We start from the raw sequence: 22,178 nt of genomic DNA on the forward strand, positions 1-22,178 counted from the left end.
AAAGGCTCTCAATTTGTGTGATTAAATAAAAATACAGGGTGATAGCCAAGCTATTGCTACCATTCAATTGTTTTTTCTTGCCTTATTATGTAAAAATTAGATATTAAGTGTGCATGCAAGAAAGTAATATAGTCAAATGAATGCAGAGCTACCACCAAAAAAAAATCTACTATACACTGAGATTTCAGATCAGCTTTTATTCCCTCTGCATTAATTAGGCCATTTGTATTTTAAAATACCAGCTAAATTAAGAGACCATTACATTTTGGCAAATTTTTGGTCCACATATAGTCAGTTTCTTGCTTTACCAAGAACTGGTACCATTCCTTCTGGCCTACAGATGAAAACTCACCTCTCACCTTCTACTATTTGTTTCTCATGCACAAATTGTTTACAGTTGAAAAGTTATTGCATGTAGCCTGTGTGTGCATATATGCAAAGACACACATACATATGTTACGTTGGAGCTGTATCCTGTTCTGAGCCTAGACTGGGAGACGATCATGATGAACAACAGGAGATCCTTGTGAAGAATGCGAGACTCCTTGGTGCTGTGTTGCAAAATTAATGAATACCTGTAAGACATGATAAAAAGTAGGCTTTTCAAAATAAAAGTACTTGACTTTGGGGATATAGGTGATGGTATTTCTTACCTGCTCTCCTTAGCTTTTTTGACAAAATAATTAATAACTCATGTTGACGGAACACCTCTAAAACCCCATTTTATAAACTCTAGAAATAATCCCTCTTCCCTCTCCAGCTAAGATAAGGGTTGATAAATGATAAAAATTATGGCAAAATGTTACCAAGGTATGAAAAATACATTTTATTCACAAGTAAATATGAAACTATGGTTTTAATTTTCTTTGAATGACATACCTAAAGAATCTGAGTCTGCCAATAAATATTACAGATGAGGGTGCAAATATTTCGAGGTGAAAGCACACTTCTGATTCAACAACTAATGTGCCTCCCTGAAATGGTCTTTTTTTTTTTTAAGCACAGATCTTACTATGTGAAGGTTTGTTTTATTTTTAATGACACAACTATTTCACAGTAAGCCATGTAGAGGGAAAAATGGCTCTTATTTATTCAAATAGTCCTCTTTATATGCAAGCAAACTTGGGGTGTATTATGAGTGTGTTTATTACTGTGAAGAACTATTTTCCTGTTTAAAACTGACACTCAGTCAGGGAGAGGAAGTGGTGGTAGGTGAATAAGGTGATGCATCACCGTGAAAAATGGAGAGGAAGTAAACCTGAGTGAACAATGCCTGAAGAAACAGGCTGAAATTATCTTATATGCAGTCACTCAGTGAATAGATAATTTACAAGTACTTAGTAGACCAGCACAGAGGAGAATACTTCAATGATTTGCACATGGGAAAAAGGAACAAATTCACACCATCAATCACACAAAATTAATATTTTGACTAGATGTGCCTCTCAGTTTGCAGAATGAATAACAAGCGGTTGCATATGAAGATGATGTAACACATCACAATCTCTCAGAAATCCCATGCTTGCTATCAACGTGTTCTTCTTTTTCTCACAGTAGGATTTCACGGTCTTTAGCAGTTGGGTATCTTCTGTCTGTGCATTTAAAATTTTCACAGGAAAATGTTCTGAAGGTCTAAGTTTCACCACGATTTACAGAAAGCACTTCAGCCTTTTCAAGGACATTGGTAAGATCCCAACTTTTGGACTGTGGAGGTGGCAGTTCATAGTCCCACCTTGACATCCCACACAGCTCCAGATTCATCTAAGTACAGATTATGTTTATGCACACTCCAAGTATGTGGCTTGCTGTGGTGCTTTCACTATGCTCACCTCCAGTGTAAAAGCAGTGTGGGACATGGAATCACTGTGTGACCTGAGATGGCCTAGAACTACTGGAGTATTGCACACATTCGGGTAACACAGCAAATGATAGAATATTCCACTACATCAATAACTACAATACACAGCACATTTAAACAAAAAAAAAAAAAAAAAAAAAAAAAAAAAAAAAAAAAAGCATGGGGGCAGGAAAAGAAAGAAAAATTATAAAATACCTGCTCTAATGTGGTTTGGCTAATGGAGTAGTGTTTGATTTGGAGAAAAGCTTTGTGATTCTCTAGGACTTTGAAGAGCTCTGCTAAGCATCCCTGACTTCTTGGTACATGGTATTCAAGCAGGTTAAGATGTTGTCCCTGAAAACAAGCAAAAATTATAAAAACAGATAAAAGTGAACATACTTTGTGATGAAGCTACACTTGCTTATAATCAGCCTACCTTCAATAGGCTCTTATTGCAGATTAATATGGGAAACATGAGCTTTTAAAAAATAACATATTTAGTCTACATTCATAGCACAAAGAGCAGTTCATACTCAGAGTACAGATTTTGTGAGGTGACGGCTTGGGCATCTCATAAAAGATATAACACTTTAGGGCAATTTGAATCTAACAGACTAGTGCTGTTACAATGCAGTCTGGGAAAAGGCTGAACATATACAGGTGCACAGCTGTCTGAGGTCAACAGAGACTTATATCCGCAAAGTGGTTCATATCTAAGATAGACATTGTTTCCCATTATTCTTTTCCTAAACAAAGTTAAAGCTTTTAAGAGTTTTTATTGAAATGTAATTGCTATAGGTCTTTTATAAGACTTTGTATTAAATCAAAGAATCTCAGTAAAGTCTGAGACTTATCAACTCTGGGCTTTATCAGAAAACAATCAAAGCAAATACTCAGTGACTACCCTGTAGTTCTATTACAGGTGAATAGAGATTTGAGTCCAATTTCATCAATAATAAAAGCAAAAGGAAATTTTCAGTCAGAGAAAAGGCCTTTTTATTTACATTGCCTAAATTCCTGTTTGGAGTTAATTTAACCAACATTGTAAGCCAAATTTTTATTAATTGCTTAATAGAAAAATAAAAGGAATATTCATATGTACTTTTTATATGTATTTACAGTATATCCAAACATGTACATATCCAAACATATACATACTGTTTTCACCAGCCCCAAATTAATCCTGCCATATACTACAACACGGATTTTTATCTGTACCTTAAACTGTGTTCCAGGAAAATGCATTTGTAGACAGTCCAAAATCATTCTTCCATAACTTATTTCTTTGCTAAGCCAAACCTTGACAGAATAACCCTCTCCAAACCTGGGAATGAGACACAGAAATTTAAATCCATAAGAACACCATGAAGACAAGGAGAACATTTGGTTCAATTGATTTTCCTATAATTATATAAAATATCACACATGCCCACTGCATTATCACTGTGATTTTACTATAATGCTATTGAACAACAGAACTTCAATAAGAAAATTTTAAAATTAATAATAACAGAGACAATAAACATGCTATGTCTAATTTTAGTTTCTACTGTATTTCACTACTTAATATACCTGAACTTTTGTTAAGTAAACTATGTTTTAATTGCTATATTGCTTTTAGTGGTCAGTATAAAACTAAGAACATTACCAATCGCATATATAGAAAAAGAGAAAAAAATCCTTCAACTTTTCTAATGAGAAAAAATGGGCATGTAGCACTATTTTTCAAATCTGTTAACAATGCTGCACCTTCAAAAGAAGATTTCAGAATTGTGAGTACAACAGTGTTTTAAAGATATGCAAAGGCAAGTGTAGGGATATTTAGGGAGATGGCAAAGTTAACAAATTTTCTTTGACTTCTGTGACCATACAATCTCGCTCAGAATATTTTAGGAAATCAACTTCTCATTCTCAGCACAAATGTGATAAAATTTAAATATAGGCAATCTAACCAATGCTATATTTTTTATTAGCTTTACTCACTGTGGATTGTTATTTGGGAAAGTTGCAATAAACCAGTGAACACTGAAATGACAACTATGTTCTTATGAATATTTCTTAAGCAATGGAGGTTGTGCTGCACCAGTCCCCTGAATCGGGTGCAGAGTCAGAGCTCAGCAGAGACAAAGGACAAAAAGGGTCTTTGCTGCACCCTTTCCCTCCTTTTCAGCTACATGTCCTCCTTCCTTTGGGTTCTCCTTCTTGGTTAATTGCTAAGGAAAAACACCAGCAGGAGCCACATCAGAGCTTTCCACTGCCACTGCTGTTCCCTGCTGCCAGTGAGCAAGGCAAAGGCAGAGCTGAAAGGGGGACAGGGAGCTTGGTCAGCACTGCCCAAATCTCCCCAGAAGCCTGTCACTTCCTCTATTTGTCCACTGACCATCAGTCCCACATCCTTCATTCGAGCAAACTCCCTTTTCTTCATTCTCCAGTGGGGCAATTACTCATTGCCAAACATTTATTCTAGTGGTTTGGCTCCTAGTGATTACCTCTGTAATATGCTCTTGTGCCAAAACCCTCCTCTCTCATGTCTTTCCTGCGTGCAACTCATGATTCAGAGCAGTATCTGGCCTAATTTGGTCTGACTGGTGAGAGACACATTTTCATGTCATCAAAGCAAAAGATATCTCACAGCACACTCTACAATGCTGCCCGATTTCAATACATTTTAAAATGTCTACAGATTATCAATCAAAAGTTAAAAAAAAGATAGAAAGAAATATTTTGAGATATATGTCCAGTTTAACCAGTGCATGAGTGATTTCCAGCAAAATATTCCATATGGAACACCACATGTTCCCCACCTATAATAAGTATATAGCAATGTAAGGGCTTTAACTTTTATTTTGCAATGAATGAGAAACTCTGTTGTTATAAAGGAACAACTGGCATTTATTTAAGAGCACTGCGAGTCTCCACAATGAAAAAAAATAGACTGCAGATTTTATTCTATTAAGAATTTCACATTAATTCAAAATACAATTTCGAAGTATCTCAAAAATCCTAATTTTTTATGTAGCACAAGACAGTGGCAGCTTCTGCATAAAAATGAAAAGCCTCATTACAGATAAATGAGAGTAAGGGTTTTTAGCCTTTGGTTACTTGTGGGTTGCTTTTTGGTTATTGGGTTTTTACTTTGGTTGGGTTTATTTCTTTGGTTTGTTTATTTTTTATTGTAGTCAAATGCAACCATTGAACTACGTGAAACTGAGTAAGAAACATCCTGATGCAGTGTCCTGTGTGTTGGTTCCTGAAAGATGTTTCATGAACTAAATTGTATTGGGTCCAGATAGCAGGGTACTAAATATTTACTGGAGAGTGTAGCCTGACAAACAGTGCTGATTCATCAGAGATCCAGAAGTAGGTGGAATCCAAAGCAGTGTCTGGTAGATTTGCTTTGCAATGCTTTACTATGTTTTAAATAGATCTCTAATTAAATGTTTTAAATGCATAGCATCATCCCTGAAAAAAGTACATGTAACAATAAAAAAGTTGTTACGAAGATGGATATAGTTAACAAGGGTATTCAATTTAGTTGACAGCTAACCCGAGGCAACATTTTACAAGAGATCATCGATTCTGATCAGTTTTTTGGCATTTCTATACAACAACTATTGAATTACAGTTTGAAAAATGCTGGTTTATGGAGACATTCAACAGTCTCATAAAATGAAATTGCTGTATGCAATGAAGTTTCCAAAAAAATGAATCAAAATTCTGATTAGCAAAGACAGAGGAGTCTGTGCAACTTTGGTTTAGTTCTAAATTGTGAACAGCATAAATGCCAGCATGGCGCCAATAAAAAAAATTAAAATATTTTCTTGTTTTGGCTAGTCAAGATATGATGCTTCTATACCTTGATTTTATACTCCATTTTAGTACAAGAGCTCCCCATGTAGAGTAAGCTGATCAGCAATAAACATTTACCCCTGCTATAATCAGCAAGCTGCTTTCGGCAGCACAATGAGGAAATGGAAACTGAGCTGACCATTTTGTTCACTCTGTTTTCCTCTCTGATTCAGACAATTTAATTAATTCAGAAACCCAAAGTGGAATTACAGAGAAAACCACAATCCGGTTTGATTAGCACTGTTAGGATCAAACCTTTAGTACCTGATAGTTCAAGACCTATAGAGGAGGACATTATCATTAGAATGGCCTAAGTTGAGCAAGCAGACTCATTCCGCAGCCATCTGCTGCAAAAGATTCTTCATTTCTTCAAAGCTATGCAACAGAGAACACATTGTGCACTGCCAAGTTACTTTAACACCTGCATTTCTATTTTTTCATAAGCAAACACACAAAATCATATATTCTGACAAAATTTAATTTTTTTTTTCTCTCTATCCTTCCTCCTCTTCCTCAGTCAAACTACTAGCTCATGCTCAACTTTCAGCTCATTAGTGGTTCTGGGAGTACAACTTATTGTTTTTTCTGTTAAAATGCCAACATGAGACTGAAGCTAAAATATAAATTGTCAATTTGACTGTAAACTAATTAACTTGACTATTTAAAGACAGCATCAGTTGCAGAAGCAGTAGCTTAGCAAGAACTACAAGTCCACTTGTCTACTTCTAATTTACATAGGTCCTCAAGGTATCTGAGCACTCAGAAAACAAGGGAACAAAAGGAACATAAAAAGGTAGCAAGGAATGAAAATATTTCCATACCAGGAATTACTAAATAGGCTAAAACTTTTCATCATGACAGAAAGATGACAAGGTTGTCAAAAGGTATTTTTGGGGAGTCCAGAATCATGACTAAGCAACGAAAATAAGAAATAATTCTTCACTCCTGTATTTCTCATGCAAGAGCAGGGGACATAGAGTTACATTATAGGAAAAGAAATGCCAAGTCAGTAAGATGATGTAATCTTCCTTACACTATGTAGAGAAACTGTACAACTTATTGCCATGAGATGTGCTAGATGTCAGAACTTGAAATGAGTTGAATAAGACACCAGAAAAACTCATGGTGGGGATCCACTAAAATCACTTCTGACTTAAGAAGCCTCTGAAAAGGAAACTGCTGAAGGCAGTTGAGCAATGTGGTAAAGTAACTTCCTGTGCTTATCTTGTTCCTGTCCCTTTTATCACTTTCAGAGAGAGAATACTGTGCCAGCAGGTGTATAATCTGATCTCAGGCTTCTTTTGGTATAAATATCCCCAAGAGGAGGTCATCCCGGGTAAATCACTCAAATGGTTCCTCAGTTCTCTGAAGAGTTTTGCAGCCCCACAGTCACACTGCCAGTAGTACAAAAATAGTTTATGTACATCGACTCCGGATATGTGTCTACACAAACTCCAGTCACATTCTGAAATAAAGTGTAACCAAATCTATACTGAGGAATTCCCCTGGATGCTTTCCTGGTCCTCTTTTAACCTTACAATGTAATGGAAGTGGATTTAGTGGCCCAAAGGCTGAAAATTTTCATGAATATCAAGGAGAGGAGCTGCTACCTGGGGCAGGGTAGCTTCTCAATGTTCCCTTCTGCCCATTCCTTGGAGGTCCTGGTTCAGACGTTTGAATGGGGACAAGAGTTCCTGTTGAAACACAGCTGAGCCTGCATTTGGCCACAAGGAAGAATTAACCCAATGTGGAATTCTAGGAGGAATTCCTGGAGGAATTAACCCAATGTGTTTTCTTAAGCTTGACCCATGAAAACCTCTTTTATATGAAGGGTAAAAAAGAAAGTACACTATCAGCAGACTTCTATTTGCTTTAAAAAAAAATTCTGTGTTTTAATTTAAAAGGCTTAAGAGTTTACTCAAATGAACAAAACCAAACTTTGAAACCACTGTTTAAGTTACAGCAGGTCCAGCATAAACAGCTCTTCAAATCACTCTTCCCAAAGCCTATTTACCAACCCTTCTCTCCCCCAGTAAAATTTGCTGAATGTAGCCTCAGGAAATGAAGAACATGGCCCCATTTCCTGAACTTTGAGGAATAAGAAAAGCATCTAATCACCCATATGCTTTTCTTCCCCACTAATCAAAGAGTACATTTCCTGGACAATGTTATGGTATATTTATATATATATTCACATCAAAAAATTGCAGCTCAAGAAAAGTTTACTGATTGAAATATAATGTGCATACTTTGTGTATGCACTAGTTCAATCAAAAGATTGCTTCAAAGCAACGTTATTGGATAGAAAAAATAAAATTAGTAAAGAGAACATTGGCACTTAATGTCTGCAAGGAACTGCATCTTTTAGAATATGTGCCATAAATCAAAGAGAGGGAATAATATTCTACTGTGCTGTTTATCTCTCTGCTTTGGTTTACATTCATTTGCAGGCAGATATGGTTCTACTTTCCCTAAGTGAATAGAATCACGGAATCGTTTAAGCTAAAATAGGCCTCATCTAGGCAAGATAACTTAGTTACACCAGTATAATTGCTGAAGCATGGGATACATATCCAGGTCATTCCTCTCACAGCTTTAACACAAATACAATTTACAAACACAACAAATCTTGAACAACATTGAAAACAAAACACTTTGAAAAACATTGGGAAAAAAGAAAATAAAATTTAAATAAAATTTAAATAAAATTAATAAAAAATTAATTATAGTTTAAGATAACTTTAAATCACGTAATATATGTAATTGCTTCATCTATTAAAAAAAAGCAAAGTCAATACCAAGGAAAAAAGGCAATTAATTTTTAAATACTTGTATTTTTTTAAAAATGCTAAAATCAAATGCAAATACCCTGTCACTTTTAAAATGGGATTTCCTTCTGCATTCATTCAGAACCTCAGCCTTGCTGAACAGATAAACTAGATTAGATGCAAACAAACAGACATAAATAAATTATAAAGTCTCTCTTCCATGTACTATTCATAAAGTTTGTTTCATCATTTTAAGCAATCATGACTTTTCCAGGGTAACAATAGAAACACAAAAACCGTTATTAAAATGATGACTAACACTTGTTCAGGTGTATTGTACATGCACTATTTGTTCACACACACTCAGGCTTTCATATCAAACCATCCAAAGTTAATTTCTGTACTCAATATTATAATTTTCATAACAGTGACAGTCTCAGATTATGAGCAGTGCAGGGTACAACTTTGCCTTGCTCTCTGTGCGCTTGTAAATTCTTAGGTGTGATTTCCAAATATGTGGTGAAACTCTCAGAAAAATCTCGATAATTGTTTATATAGGTGCACACACAAAAATATCTCCATATTTGAACTTTTTTATCTGCACATACTGCCACGTATCAGGGATCTTTTCATTCTTGCATTATTTATATATTTCACTCCCAGAGGAACAGGAGCATCAGTGCTGTAATCCTGTGTAAAGCTGATGGTACAGCCTATAAAGAACCCAAACTGTTTCCTCAAAACACTTTCTGGGGTTCAACAATGAAAAAGGCTGGAGTAAGTAACATTATCATTGTGTTGCTATGACTGGGTTTGCGTGTACTGTTTTTTAATAACATAATAATCATGGTATTACACACTAAAATGTCTATTGAACGACCTTATCAACACCTCAAGGTCAAATCTCAAGGTAATAAGTTTTTAAAGGAGACAAGATATAAAATTAAAATTCAAACCACAGTTATATTTGCTTGATATAATAAACATGAATTACATCATCACACAGCACCTTGTCATTAAATCTGTATTGTGAATGCCTTACAAGATACACTGGATGTACCTGCTCAGAGTGGCCTTATTTACTAAAATGCCTAGAAAATGTTAGAAATAAGTCAGCAGATTGATGAGAAAAGGGAAGGAAAAAGAAGGCAAGAAAGTGCTTCATGGTTCTGGAACAGCCTGGGGAACCAAATCTTACCCTTTCATCCTCATACACCTGTGTGGTCTGTGGCAATTACTTAGACCACATCTTTCTTTCCTGATTACTTGTCTTCTTAAGGGCCAATCTGGAGACCAAGGGCTCCAGTTGGCAGGGGGAATTCACAGTGCCTTATGGAACACCTACAGCTACAGCTGAAGTTAACTGGCGTTTTGATTTGAATGCAATGTTGAACAAATGTAAAATATTTAGTCATAAATTGCTCAGATGGACAACCCAAACCCTTTTAATTTTAACACCAGTCTTTGGTTACTCCTCTATAAAATGGGAATAATTATTTCAAATCAAGTTTCCCAGAAGTGGAAAACAAAGATGTTGATGTTTGTGAAGCCCTGATCCAATAAAAGCTGTATTTAAGGACAGGTTTGAAAAACTCCTAGTAAAACACATACTAGGGAAAGAGGAGAATATGAAGTCTTAAGTTGCTGCTGCTGATTTAATGATTTATTCAGAGATACAATGCGGCATCCTGTGGAAAACATAGTATAAAATGACCAAAAAAAAAGCATTTTAATGCACATGCACAGTGGGGCTGACTAAATATTGTACAAAGTTTTAGGAGAGTCAAAAGATTTTATTAATTCTTGAACTCTCAATCTTTGTGTTTCTTAAGTTTTAAGAACTCTTTTCTTCAAACATTCCTCTTGAGAGATAAATTAATAGCTATATTTCATGATTTTACATCCACTGCCTTAATACATTTTCCATGTACAAGAGGAAGGCTTTTTTTGGTCAAGAAGAATGAAAATTATTTAATTTTTTATATTTTATAGCATGTAAGAAGTTTATTGCTAGTATGTCAATTAACAACACTGTGTCCACCAAAGGCTGAAATATTGATGAGAACTTTAATTTTAATCCTCACTTTTCCATTTAAGAAATCTACATGTGTAGCTTGAGGAAAGCAATAAAATATTTTCAATCAACCTTTAAAAAAATGTAAAGTATGAATAGTCTGCCAACATATTTTCCGTTCTTCCTCTTTCAGTGCACAGATAAGACTTGCAGACCCCTTTAATCCTCCCTTGGCTGAGAGAAAAGGACAGAGTGAGAACATGTAGAAGAACAACATGAAGACACCAAGGTCAGTGAAGAAAGAGTCAAGCCCTATATAGGAGGGATGAGGAGATGCCTTGATTTTAGGGCTGAAATCCTCTTGAAATCCTCTTTTAAAGCTATGGAGAAGAATGTAATTGATACATCAGGCTCTTTTTCCCTGTAACTCATTGAAATTATGAGGAGATTAAGTGTTCAAATTGTAGATATGAGCAAAGAAAGTGCTCATATCTATCTCATGCTCATATCTCATATCACCATGCTAAAGTAAGTAGATGTTGAAGTAGCTGTGGTCCCATGAGAAGTCTGAACAGAGAGAGAGTGATGGGACTCTTTGCCCCCAGAAGAAGACCTCTGTTCTCCGAGATGATCTCCGAAATAGAAAAAGAGAACCTTTGCTCTTGAACAGCTTATCCTTAAAATAGTACCCCATAAGTTGACATGGCCCATAAAGGCAGCTGTGGGAAAGCTGTGAAAGATGGGAGGGACATCACGATTGCAGATTTCTGGGTGGCTGCTATTTGTGGAAATTAAAAGCCATGAGAACTGTTTTCTTGTGGAGAAATCTCCATAAATTGACAAGAGGGACTCCTCTCCCTAAATGAACTGAAGGAAAACTATTCTAGAGGTGATAAACTCACTGAATTGTTTCTGTATGTCGTTAGTGAAAAAGAAAGAAGTTGGGGGGCGGGGGGGTGAAGGGAGGAGAAGTGTTCAGAAGATTTTATTCTAATTTTTATTATTCTTTTAGTTTCTGTTAATAAAGTTTTCTTTATATCCTTTTAAAGTTTTGTGCCTGCTTTACCTTCCTCCTAATCCTATCTCACAGCAGGAAATGAGTAAGTATATTCTAGTGGGTGCACTGTTGTTTGGCCAGCATTGAACCCACCACATTAATTGGTGCATTGGCCAGGAAATCTCAAATTGGCGAACCAAAACCACTACACAGCGATAGCAAATGAATTAATTGTGGGGTAATTTAATCAGATGGCTTGCTGATAAAATTTGAGAAAAGACTTGCTGTCCAGCACCTGACAAATTGGTATGTTTTTTTCTGATATGAGAAGTCTGTCCAGATGGCCCTAGAATGAAGGATAATATTCAAAATGTTGTTCCCAGAGAACTGGCCAGCTGTATCTCACATGAAAATGCTTCTGTGAATTTTTAAAAAAAGCATTAAGTATAATGGAGAATACTGAAGAGAGCATTTAAATGTAATCCATTCACAATTTAGAGTAATTGACTCTGTTGGCAGGAGTTGTCTGAAATTAGGCTTTAATGGGCACAACTGTTAACACATCAATCTCAGACAAACTACATCTAGAACTAAGATGATAACTTTTTGAAAATTGCCCTTCATTTTGTTCTTCTACCTAATAAATTTCTTGATATTGCTTATAAATTTGCCACCTACAATAAGAAAGCTTTTATAAAGAAGTTTCACCTTTATTATTCTGCTGATAAACATCTGCAGATGCTTTAAACCTGTTTCAACATATATAAATATAGCCAAGGTTCAGCAGCTGGGAGCAGAAACCCAAACACTGACATTTGTAATGAGAGGACATTTTTGGAAAAGCATTTTCTAACAGGCTTACAGAAGGGCCGGAAAAACGGAAGAAGTCTCACACATTAGAAGCAGCATTGCTTTTTATATCCCTATGAAGCATTTATGTTTCACATTAGCATCTTCCTGGAGTTCACCCATACCCTTCATAGCAGAATTTTGTCCTGCCATCTGATAAAGCTGTACTCAGTCCAACATTATGATCTTTCACATCTGCCAAAGGCTGAAAGTGTAGCCAAACACAAAGAGCTGAATCCTTGAACTCCCCACCCAACAAAGAAGCAAATTTAACAGGGCTCCAAGGAAGAATCATTAAACCTTCATCACATATCCATCAAAAAGGTGATCATAATCTGGACTCCATAGGCTGGCGTGCTACTAAAGAATAAACAAATGAAACAATTTTGACGACTTCCATCTAGACAGAATTCAACAAGAAGGGAAGAAAGAACATCATTTCAGTGTATGTGTCTACACTTAGAAGAGGAAGAAAATTCTTGAGACATACTTATAGAATCACATGCAATATCAAAATATGCTTCTATTTCTTACAGTATTGGATTTAGTTTTTTGTAAATAAAAGCTGTATGAAAGTATTCTTTGGTTTAAGTATTCATATAGTGGTTAGATTTCTCTCCTTGAAATCTTCAAAATCAGATCAGGACACTTGTTGGTTTTAAAATATTTGTTCAATTTGATTTGTAGAAACAAATTGAAAACAGACTTAAGGATGTCAAGAGCTGCTTATAGATAAGAACATTTTTTTAAAAACAAGTGGTAAAATCTAACAATGAAACCATGATAATCTACATCTATCATCCCATGAATTTATTTTAGTACCATTCTTCCCTGTTAAGATGAATGTGTACATTACTAGCCTGATTCATTCACACACATAGCAAAAAAACAAAACACAATCAAAAAGACAAAACTTTAGGGTATAGGTAATTAAATTAAATCAGATGCAACAAAACCAGTTTTGTTTATGCTTTCCTTATATTGCTTCATGGAACATTTATTTTTAAAACAAAATGTAAGAGGTCATGGGTTTTTTACTGTGAGATGGTGCATGTTCAAATATAATAGACAGTGCTAATTGCAGGAAAACAGTGAAACACTAGGAAAAGGCTAGTGAAGGTGGCTGTTAAGGAACACATCCTTCCTTCCAGGTAGATAGTTCCTAATAGTAGCTTAGATTTACTAATCCTTGTGATCTATCACTATAGAAGAAACAGTATTTTGCTCCGTATGGCAATGAGAATAATAGGGCTATTGAATCATACGGAGGGTAGGAAAACAGGAAGGAAGGAATCACTCAGTGCTCTTCCAAGTCCTGGAATCTTTTCAGGATGTTCACAGGTGGACCAGAAAGTGAGAAAATGAAGATTTTAAGATTATTTAAAGCTTAATTATTTCAATGGATTTCTTTGGAATTATGCTTCTCTGTACCTTCTCCATCTCATGTAGATACAGGAATCCTCCATATGGTACATCGTAAGCATACCAGGAAATTGTCTTCAAGTAGTTTTGGGACTTAAATTGCACAGAATCTACAATGTTTTTTAATCTCCTAACAATCACTTTAAGTGTTAGGTGTGTGATAGCCTGGGTTTTATGATAAAGGATTATATTGGCATGTGTTGGAATGATGTTTGGAAGCTAGACTAAGCAACAAAATAAGAGGAGTACAGGAACAGTCTTTGACTTCTCCCCAGCACCCATTAAAACATTTCCAAAGAAAACACAGAAATGTCGTTTCTGAAAGCTTTAACAGCTGCGTGTGTGTGATGCTTTAAGACTGTGCTTTCTGCAGCGGTTTTGTTTTTCCAGCCAAGAAAATGTATCAGGCAGTCAGAGAAAATTCAGAAAATGGTATGATTTAGATTAAATCCTTTGATAAAGCTCATGGCTATATTTTCTTAATAAAGGGTTCTAAAGTTTTTTTAAAAATTCAATAGGTTCCTGAACAGTTAGCATGGAAAATTTGGAGACCAAATAAATCAATAAGCTGGGAATTAAAGGGATTTTATTCCTGCCTTAAATGAAAAATCTTCATGCAACTTGAGCTACACAGTTTGTGTAGAAAGTCTCAGCAATATTGATCTCAAGTGCACATATTTTCCCATGTGAATGTCAGTGATGGACATGCATTAACGAACGGCCACCGAACACAAACCTGCTGACAATATGACATATTCTTAATATAGCGAAGGTGTTCTTTTTACAAAGTTACAATGATGTTAAAAAAATAATTGCTATGAACATGACTGCTAAATATTCTTATTATGACCTTGTTTTAGAGAATTTGAAAGAGGCACTCATAAAGCCTTGATTCTGGAATGGCTGATCTGTGACTACCTCTATAGTAATAACAGTACTAGCATAATCTCAATAAGAAGTAATATGATGACACTTCCAGCAGGATACTTCTGCATTGATTTGCTAACTGTGATCTGAAAGAAGTTTATCTACAGAGGCAGTGCAGCAAATTGAGAAATAACTGCCTTATTTATATGAATATGGTGCATGGTTTGAGTATGCTTTTGATGTCTTGTTTCCATAAGAAGGAAGATAAAAAGATATTGCTAGAGGAAACATCAGAAGTGTCAAAAAAATTACAAAGTCACTGATAAGATAAAGGGGAAGGTAGCCTTCGTGGACTGTGTGATTTTGCCCTCTCGAGGTCAAGCTGACAAGACAGAGACATGTACTTACTCCAGAGGATCTGAAACATAAAAAGGGAAGAATCAAATTCATCCAGCTAACTTTATACACTCAAATGAAGTTCCTAAGTAATACTATTTTTTCCTGAGTGGGGGGACACACATCTTCAAAAAGCATTTTCACCTGTCTAAGGTCTGCACTGTCCTCTACATATGATCTGTTTCTCATACAAAAGAAACAAAGGATGCCTTCACACTCACTAATGTACTCCAGCCAGTGAGATAACAGGCCATTCTATGCTACGATATTTGGGAAGAGACAATATGGCAAAGGCAAAGACCTAGATATGAAAGAGGCAGAAACTGCTGCCGATCAATTGACTTCTCATACCTCCAGAAATTGAAGCAAATAGGCACTGAAAGGTGTGCAAACATGAAAAGAAGGCTACAATCACACAGAATCATCAGGCATCATGATGCAGACACTATCTCCACTATCTGGATTGTAATATCTCTAACTAAAAGTTTGTCTTCACGAAAAAACTTTTGAGGGAGCTAGTGTGAGTCAGGCACATCTTGCTAATGCAGCTGTGAAGCAAGGATCTATGGTTCTACCCAAAGGGAAGGCCAGAAAGCCAAAAGGGTTGTCACAGCACAAGAAGTTGTCCAAAACACATAACTTCTGCCTTATAAACATGGCAGAGAGCAATTCCAAAGCATTTCTGTAGAGCTTTTTCCCAATATCAAGTGCATCTGCACTTAAGAGAACTGAGTGCTGAGCTAGTACAAAGCAGTGTAGTTTCGCTGCTTGTAAATGAGCAGTATCAACTTACACAGCTGACTGTCTGCGTGTCCTAACAATTACATTTACAGCTGAATGTAAATGTTTTAGCTATAAGTTGCAGTAACTTTCCCCTCAGTTTCCGATCCTGTTTCCTTTATGGTGGTTTAAGCACATCCTCTGAATTAAACATCCTCATTAATAGGGAGTAAATTAACTTATGAGCAGAGTTCAAACAGAAAAGAGGCTTATGCACATCAGGAAGAGGATGCAGAAAACAGCATAAATATCTGCAATTGTCAGTGAATTTGGTAGGGAGCAGAGAGAGTTCAAAATAGATGTTCTTACTGGCTGCTGACCTGTTAAAAATGATTCTTTCTGTTATGAAAAACCCTCAGAAGGAACCAAATTGTATTTCATTGCCATGTCGGATTCTCACAATGTATTCCTTAGGTTATGTGCAAAATTGCTTCATTTTAAATGCAGATCTGTCTCTTTCAATTACCAATGCAGACTACAAAGCATTTTAGCAATGTAACATGCCAGTTTAGCTTGCTAAGTTATCCTAATTGGCTCATTTTTAACTTCAGTGACAGCAGGAAAAAGAAGATGTTCTTAGGAGTCATAAGTGCTTATGCCTTAGCACTACTAAAGCATCTAGCCACCTCTTAGATTGAATAAAGATGCAGAAGATTTGATGTTGATGCATAATACCTGTTTTTAATGTGCTGGGGAGAACCAAGACACTTGAAAGCTCCATTGACCATAATAGCAAGCCTTGTGCAGAGAGCTTCACATTCTTCCATACTACAAAATAAATCAAGGAGAAAAAAACCCAAATAATTAGCAGTGAAAACAGAGAACATTTTTTATACCTAACTTTAGTTAAAGTGGAACAGATGCAGAAACAGGTGCACAAAACCTTTGACTTCAAAGGGTAATAGTCAAAATTGTAACCCTAATCAGTATACACCAGCAGTTATTACCACATGAGAGCAGAAGAGAAACTTAAACCATTATTTATATTTTTAGCCCATAACTATTTGGACAATTCTGGTCAGAATACAAAGGTATCATTACCACAGGCAAATGCCTCATATGCAATCTCAGGAATGCCACTGGGGAAGTCATCAAAGTGCTTTGACTGAATGAACATTGGCAATTAAGTACTGCCCTAGGAACAATTTCTTTATAAAATGAAAGGGCTGTGGTGAGAATTGCCAAACTGCTGTGTCTAAGAGAGACAGGGAGAAAGCTGACACATCTTCCCACAAATCAGGAAATTCACTGAATAACTCCTAATGCTCCCATTGGCATAATGCTCCCCAGCTGTGGCAAAATTACACAGATTTAGGGCTCTAGGGACAGTTGATAAAACCTCACTCCTCCCCAGTTAAAACAGAAGCTTTGTCTCAGATATGCAAGTAAAAAATTGTCTTGGAAAAGTAGGTAAACAGTCCTCAAAGCCTGATTTTTGCACAGCAAACCCTCTCTATACCTTACACATGTACTTGCTGACATGTATGAAAGTTCACTTCATATGTAAAATTCCTGTACTTATACAAGTAAATAATCTCAAAGCTCCAATGGCCTTCAGTAAATAGTATGAATAGTATAAAATAATTTCTCCTTTCTTCACCCTGGCAAAACAATGTGAACAGTATCACTGTACTTATTGTCTGCTTCAAGTCATTCATTTGTAGAGCTAAATGTGTAGTTGATACAATTTGATGAATTTTGTTTGGTTACATCATATTAGTAATGAGATCACAGGTCTCTTCTATTTAGTTGGTGTTTGACAGCTAAAGTTTCTTAATCTGGGCTGAAAAGTCAAAGCATATTTTTCCTGAAAATCACTGAGATGAATTCACAATGAATTACCCATGGTCCCTAAATGAGTGTGCTGGTAAGCACTTGGCCATCAAACACAGGTATGTGATTTTCAAAATTCAGCTTCCATAAATAAAACACTAGAAACTTTTTGGAGAATTTTTCCATCAATAATGGATTGGGACAACAAGTAGATTTTAAGAATATCTAAAAAAATCTGAAAATAGAAAACCTTGGAGGAAGTTTGGCCACATTCCTTTATTAATTCATCTATTCTTCAAATCTCATTTGGCCAAATGTTTCATTGCTGTTTTGATTATTGAATTTTTGTCTTCTCTGGACATGTTTTCATTATATCTCCCTCATTTAAAGAAATTTTATCTATATTATACATACCATATAGATATAACCTAAGGAAACATTTAACTTATTTCATTTAACTATAGATGTTGCAAAACAGTATTGATGTTTCCTCCATTAAACCACTACACCAGTGACCATATCAGAGAACTGACAAGGTATTTAATGTAGATGGACCCTTCCAAGAGGATGGGGTCTCTCCTACCATTTCCAGTAACGCATAAGAGAATAGGTGATGCATCCATCTTCAGGATGCCATGGCTTACTCTTTTCAGACACTGGTGCAAAGGAAAATATAATAAAATCAGAAGGTTTTTCACTCATACCTCCCTTTCTAAGGATTTTTAAGGAAGCCAGATACAAAAAAGTAACCTGATATTCCAAGTAAGAGACACTAAAACACTTGAGTAAAATGAGCATGGGAAAAGAAGAATTAATTACATCATCTCTGTTTTGCCTGCAGCTCCTTGAGCAGCACTCTATTCTTTAAAAATTAAATATGAAAAATGTTTGGGATTTTAATGCCTTCCTTCATGAATAGGAAGGAATTACCACAAAATTTCAACACTTAATCTGTGTTTCACAACAGAGTGAGCATGTCTTCAGAATATAGTCCTCTGCTGCTGGGATAAGGGTCTTACCTGTGGGATGTCAGCACAGCCGCACAGCCATCCTGAACTTCCTTCAGGATAGCTTTCCAAAGGTAGCGTTTAGAGCAGGGATCCATCCCAGAGCTGGGCTCATCCTACAGGAAAAATGAAAATGACACAGCAGCATGGAAAAAGCATACCACAGGTTTTGCCCAGTATGAAAAATTATTACAATTCACAATAAAATAATATATTTTTCTCTTTAAATGTCACATTTTCAGAGGGCCACTTAAGTGACACCCTGATCAATGTTTTGCTTTAACACATACAGTTTAATGTCTAAATTTATGGAAGGCACATTTTAGTAAAGAAGTATATATACATTTCAGTAAAGAAGCATAATATTTAAATATAACCTATGTGCATTTATCAATGCTTATCATGTATATAAATTTTTATATACCATATATGTATACTTATAAGTATTTATTATGTTATATCTGTTTAATTATAAACATATACTCTTTTTTATAAGAGAGACTTGCAAGTGGATTTTCTCACTTTCTGGAAGGGTTTGGTGACTGTTTCTGATCTGCATACACATCTGCCATGAGCACAAACAACTGGAGAAGTCCTATAGCTCCCAGATGTCTACATTGCCCATCCCATATCCAGGTGCTTGATAAGATGTTAGGATTTGACATCCTATGCCAGTTACTCCCACAGCCCTTTTAAGAGGAATTTTCAACCAGTGGAGAGAATTCACAGGATTAAATAACATTAACTCACTGCAAACCAACTGGCAAACCCATTTCCCACTCGGATGGCTTTCATGGAGAAAGACATGCTGCTACAAAATCTACATTTCCCCTTCTTATCTATTCCTCCTTTCCTCCCTAAATCAAATTTTTACTTTATCCACTCACGGGAAAAAAAAAAAAAAAAAAAAGGAACTATATTTGATTGACAAATCCAGTCTCTGGTACTACAAAACTAGGAAGAAGGAAACTTTTCCAGTTGCTTTTTATCGAATGGAATTCCATGGGGAGTGTCAGCACTATTAGACAATTATGGCTTTGGCTGAAGTACTTTCAGCAAGGAATCTCAGCTGAAACCTGGAAGAAAAGTTTTCAAGAGACAAAGCAAACAAAACATCTAGTTTGCAGCTAATTTTAGTGCTTCACTACCAATGTCAGAGGTTAAAAAATTCAGTTCAGTCTCCCATTATCTGTGGATTACTAACAAAGAAAACATAAAATGCAATAAACATAAAGCAACCCACAATGCTGCTCAAATTAATAGCTATGATCCTGCATGCAATTTAAAAGCAGATTCAGTAGTTTATATTGCTGTCCTTGCTTTAAGACAAAACAACAATAAAAAAACTTCATTTTAAAATACTGAAAAACTCGTTTAGCTTTCTAAAGCCAGCAAATGTTTTAAAGGATTTGACATGTTTAGATAACTTTCTTTCCTCTTTTCATTCTATATGCAACAGTCTGTGCCCTGCAGCAAGAAGTAGGCTGAAATGGATACTTGCAGTAGTACACTGTCATAAAGACATTCAAAACCAGTTGGAGCATTTCCTAATATCAGGAAAAAAACACTTATTTAAAATAATCTGCTCCTTTTACTAGCTGAACCAGGGTCAGTTAAAGCATAAAATGCAAATAAAATGTCTTCTCTTAGAAGTGAGGCAACAGTAGGCAGTTAGAAGCAGCAAAATGTGCCTAATCTTCTGAAACACAAACCCCAGAGAACATAAATTTTATCTGATTCTGGTTTATTTGTGATCTTTTCCTGGAAGCCCAGGTATCCCCCTCAACTCTGAGGAGCAGCTTTTCTACCCTTGTCCATTTTGAACAGTTTATTGCACTGGTTTAGCTCTTCCCAGCCAAGTTTTAAGAAAGCGAGGTTCAATATTCTCTAGTGAAACAATGGGCAATGGTATAAAAGAGAATGTAGTGTTGTAATGATGCAGTTCTCAAAGCTTTGTCTCCCTGATCTTCAATACAGAAGACATTGTATAAACTGGTGTGACCAGTGTCAGGCCTGAATGGGCAGCAGTGGTCAAGAACTAAAACAACCTGAGATAAGTAATTCAAATTAATATAATTCATAAATTTTGCTTGATTGGGTGACTTGTGAATGCAACAAAATGTAAGAACTACGCAGATTTATGAAGTAAATATAACCTAGTAAGAATTAGGAGTAGCCTGAAAGAACATGGGTCAATTAAACACATATTTGGACCATGGAATACTACAACTGTATTTGTGTTGAGGCCTGTTTTTTTCTGCTCATCCAACTACTCAAAGGAAGCAAAAAATAAGAAAAGAAAAACAATTTAACTTTCTATTTTTGTGAGCACTGGAGAATAAAATTAAAGCCATTCATACAGAACAAAGAAGACAGTTGCACATCTGTGCATCAATTACTCCCTGACTGATCAGGAAACTACCTGATTTTCTTTAAAGCAACATACATGACAAGAAAATTAAATGTAGCCCATTTTTCATAAGCACAATATTACTTTTACTCACCAGTAAAAGTATTTGGGGTTTACCAACTAAAGCCACAGCGGTAGAGAGCTTCCTCTTTGTGCCAGCACTGTATGTTCTCACCAGTTTGTCAGCATGGGCGTTGAGGTGTAAGCGGTTAACAAGGTCCTCTGCAACCTGTGGTTTGCAAATTTGAAGGCCAACAAAGACGAGCCAGGTTAGATAGCATTTATGCATAGATTGAAAGAACATTCTCTTCATGCATGTTAAGAAAATGTGTATGTTGTTTCCTTATTTACTTACACTTGCTGCAAATTATTACCTTTGAATTTTAAACACAGACAAAAATCTTCTCTGGGGCCCCTTCGTTCTTCAAAAATGAGAAGGATTTTCTCATGTAGAAGTCTGGCTTTGTCACTGCTCAGCACAGTCGTTTGTATTTGGTTTGTGTACATGGGTCAATTATCTAAAATGTCTCTCATTTCAACTTATTCTCCACTATCTATTTGATCAAATACCTGAGTAACTGAAAATTCAAGTGAAAAAGTTCTCAATCAGCTACAAAAAAAAAAAGAAAATGCCAGAAAACCAAGTCATAGTTGTGGATTTAGAGCTTCTTTTAGACAAAATGAAACAGGATTAAATTACTACAACTTTTTAATAACTGAGAGGGGTAAACTGATCCTAGCTGGATTGTTTTAATTGCTCTAACAAGAATTTATAATCTGAGCAAGTTGGGAAGGCATGTGAGCACAGCTGGAGACAATGCTCATGCTGTCCCCTATGGCCTTTTTCTTTACCCTGTCACAGACAATCTGACATATAAGAATCCCTAAAATACTGATGCTAGAGAATATGAAGTGTAGCAATAATCTTAATCCATCTATATCAGCTACTACTGCTAGACTGTCCAAGGAGATATAGCTCAAAACCACGAGGGACACAGCAGCAACTTTTCTGCTTGCTGCTGCCAAATGCACCCTGCAAAGCAGCAGGTGTTTGGTATAGACTGCTAGGGGGCTGTGTCATCAAGGAGTGATCAGATTTATAACACAGCAAGCGTGCTTTCTACCTGTATGTAGGACAGCTGGAAGATTCTTGGAAAACAAGGACTTGCATGGTGCTCTTATTGCCCAACATTAACTGCCAGAGCATTC

General features: G+C 36.0%; 1 protein-coding gene across 1 annotated transcript in view; it reads right to left on the minus strand.

Annotated features, from left to right (window-relative positions):
* Positions 1-204: 204 nt before the first annotated feature.
* Positions 205-22,178, minus strand: part of ABCA13 (ATP binding cassette subfamily A member 13) — a 164,633-nt gene continuing 142,659 nt past the window's right edge. Inside the window, exons 50-55 of the mRNA XM_068185206.1 lie at positions 21,064-21,198; positions 18,572-18,675; positions 16,455-16,547; positions 3,056-3,161; positions 2,054-2,191; positions 205-575 (exon numbers count right to left, since the gene is read on the minus strand). Coding sequence (XP_068041307.1) covers positions 486-575; positions 2,054-2,191; positions 3,056-3,161; positions 16,455-16,547; positions 18,572-18,675; positions 21,064-21,198 — 666 coding nt within the window. The 3' untranslated portion in view covers positions 205-485. The remainder of the gene's footprint in view (positions 576-2,053; positions 2,192-3,055; positions 3,162-16,454; positions 16,548-18,571; positions 18,676-21,063; positions 21,199-22,178) is intronic.

Source organism: Anomalospiza imberbis, chromosome 1 (genome assembly GCF_031753505.1).
Source record: "Anomalospiza imberbis isolate Cuckoo-Finch-1a 21T00152 chromosome 1, ASM3175350v1, whole genome shotgun sequence".
Lineage (NCBI taxonomy): Eukaryota > Metazoa > Chordata > Aves > Passeriformes > Viduidae > Anomalospiza > Anomalospiza imberbis.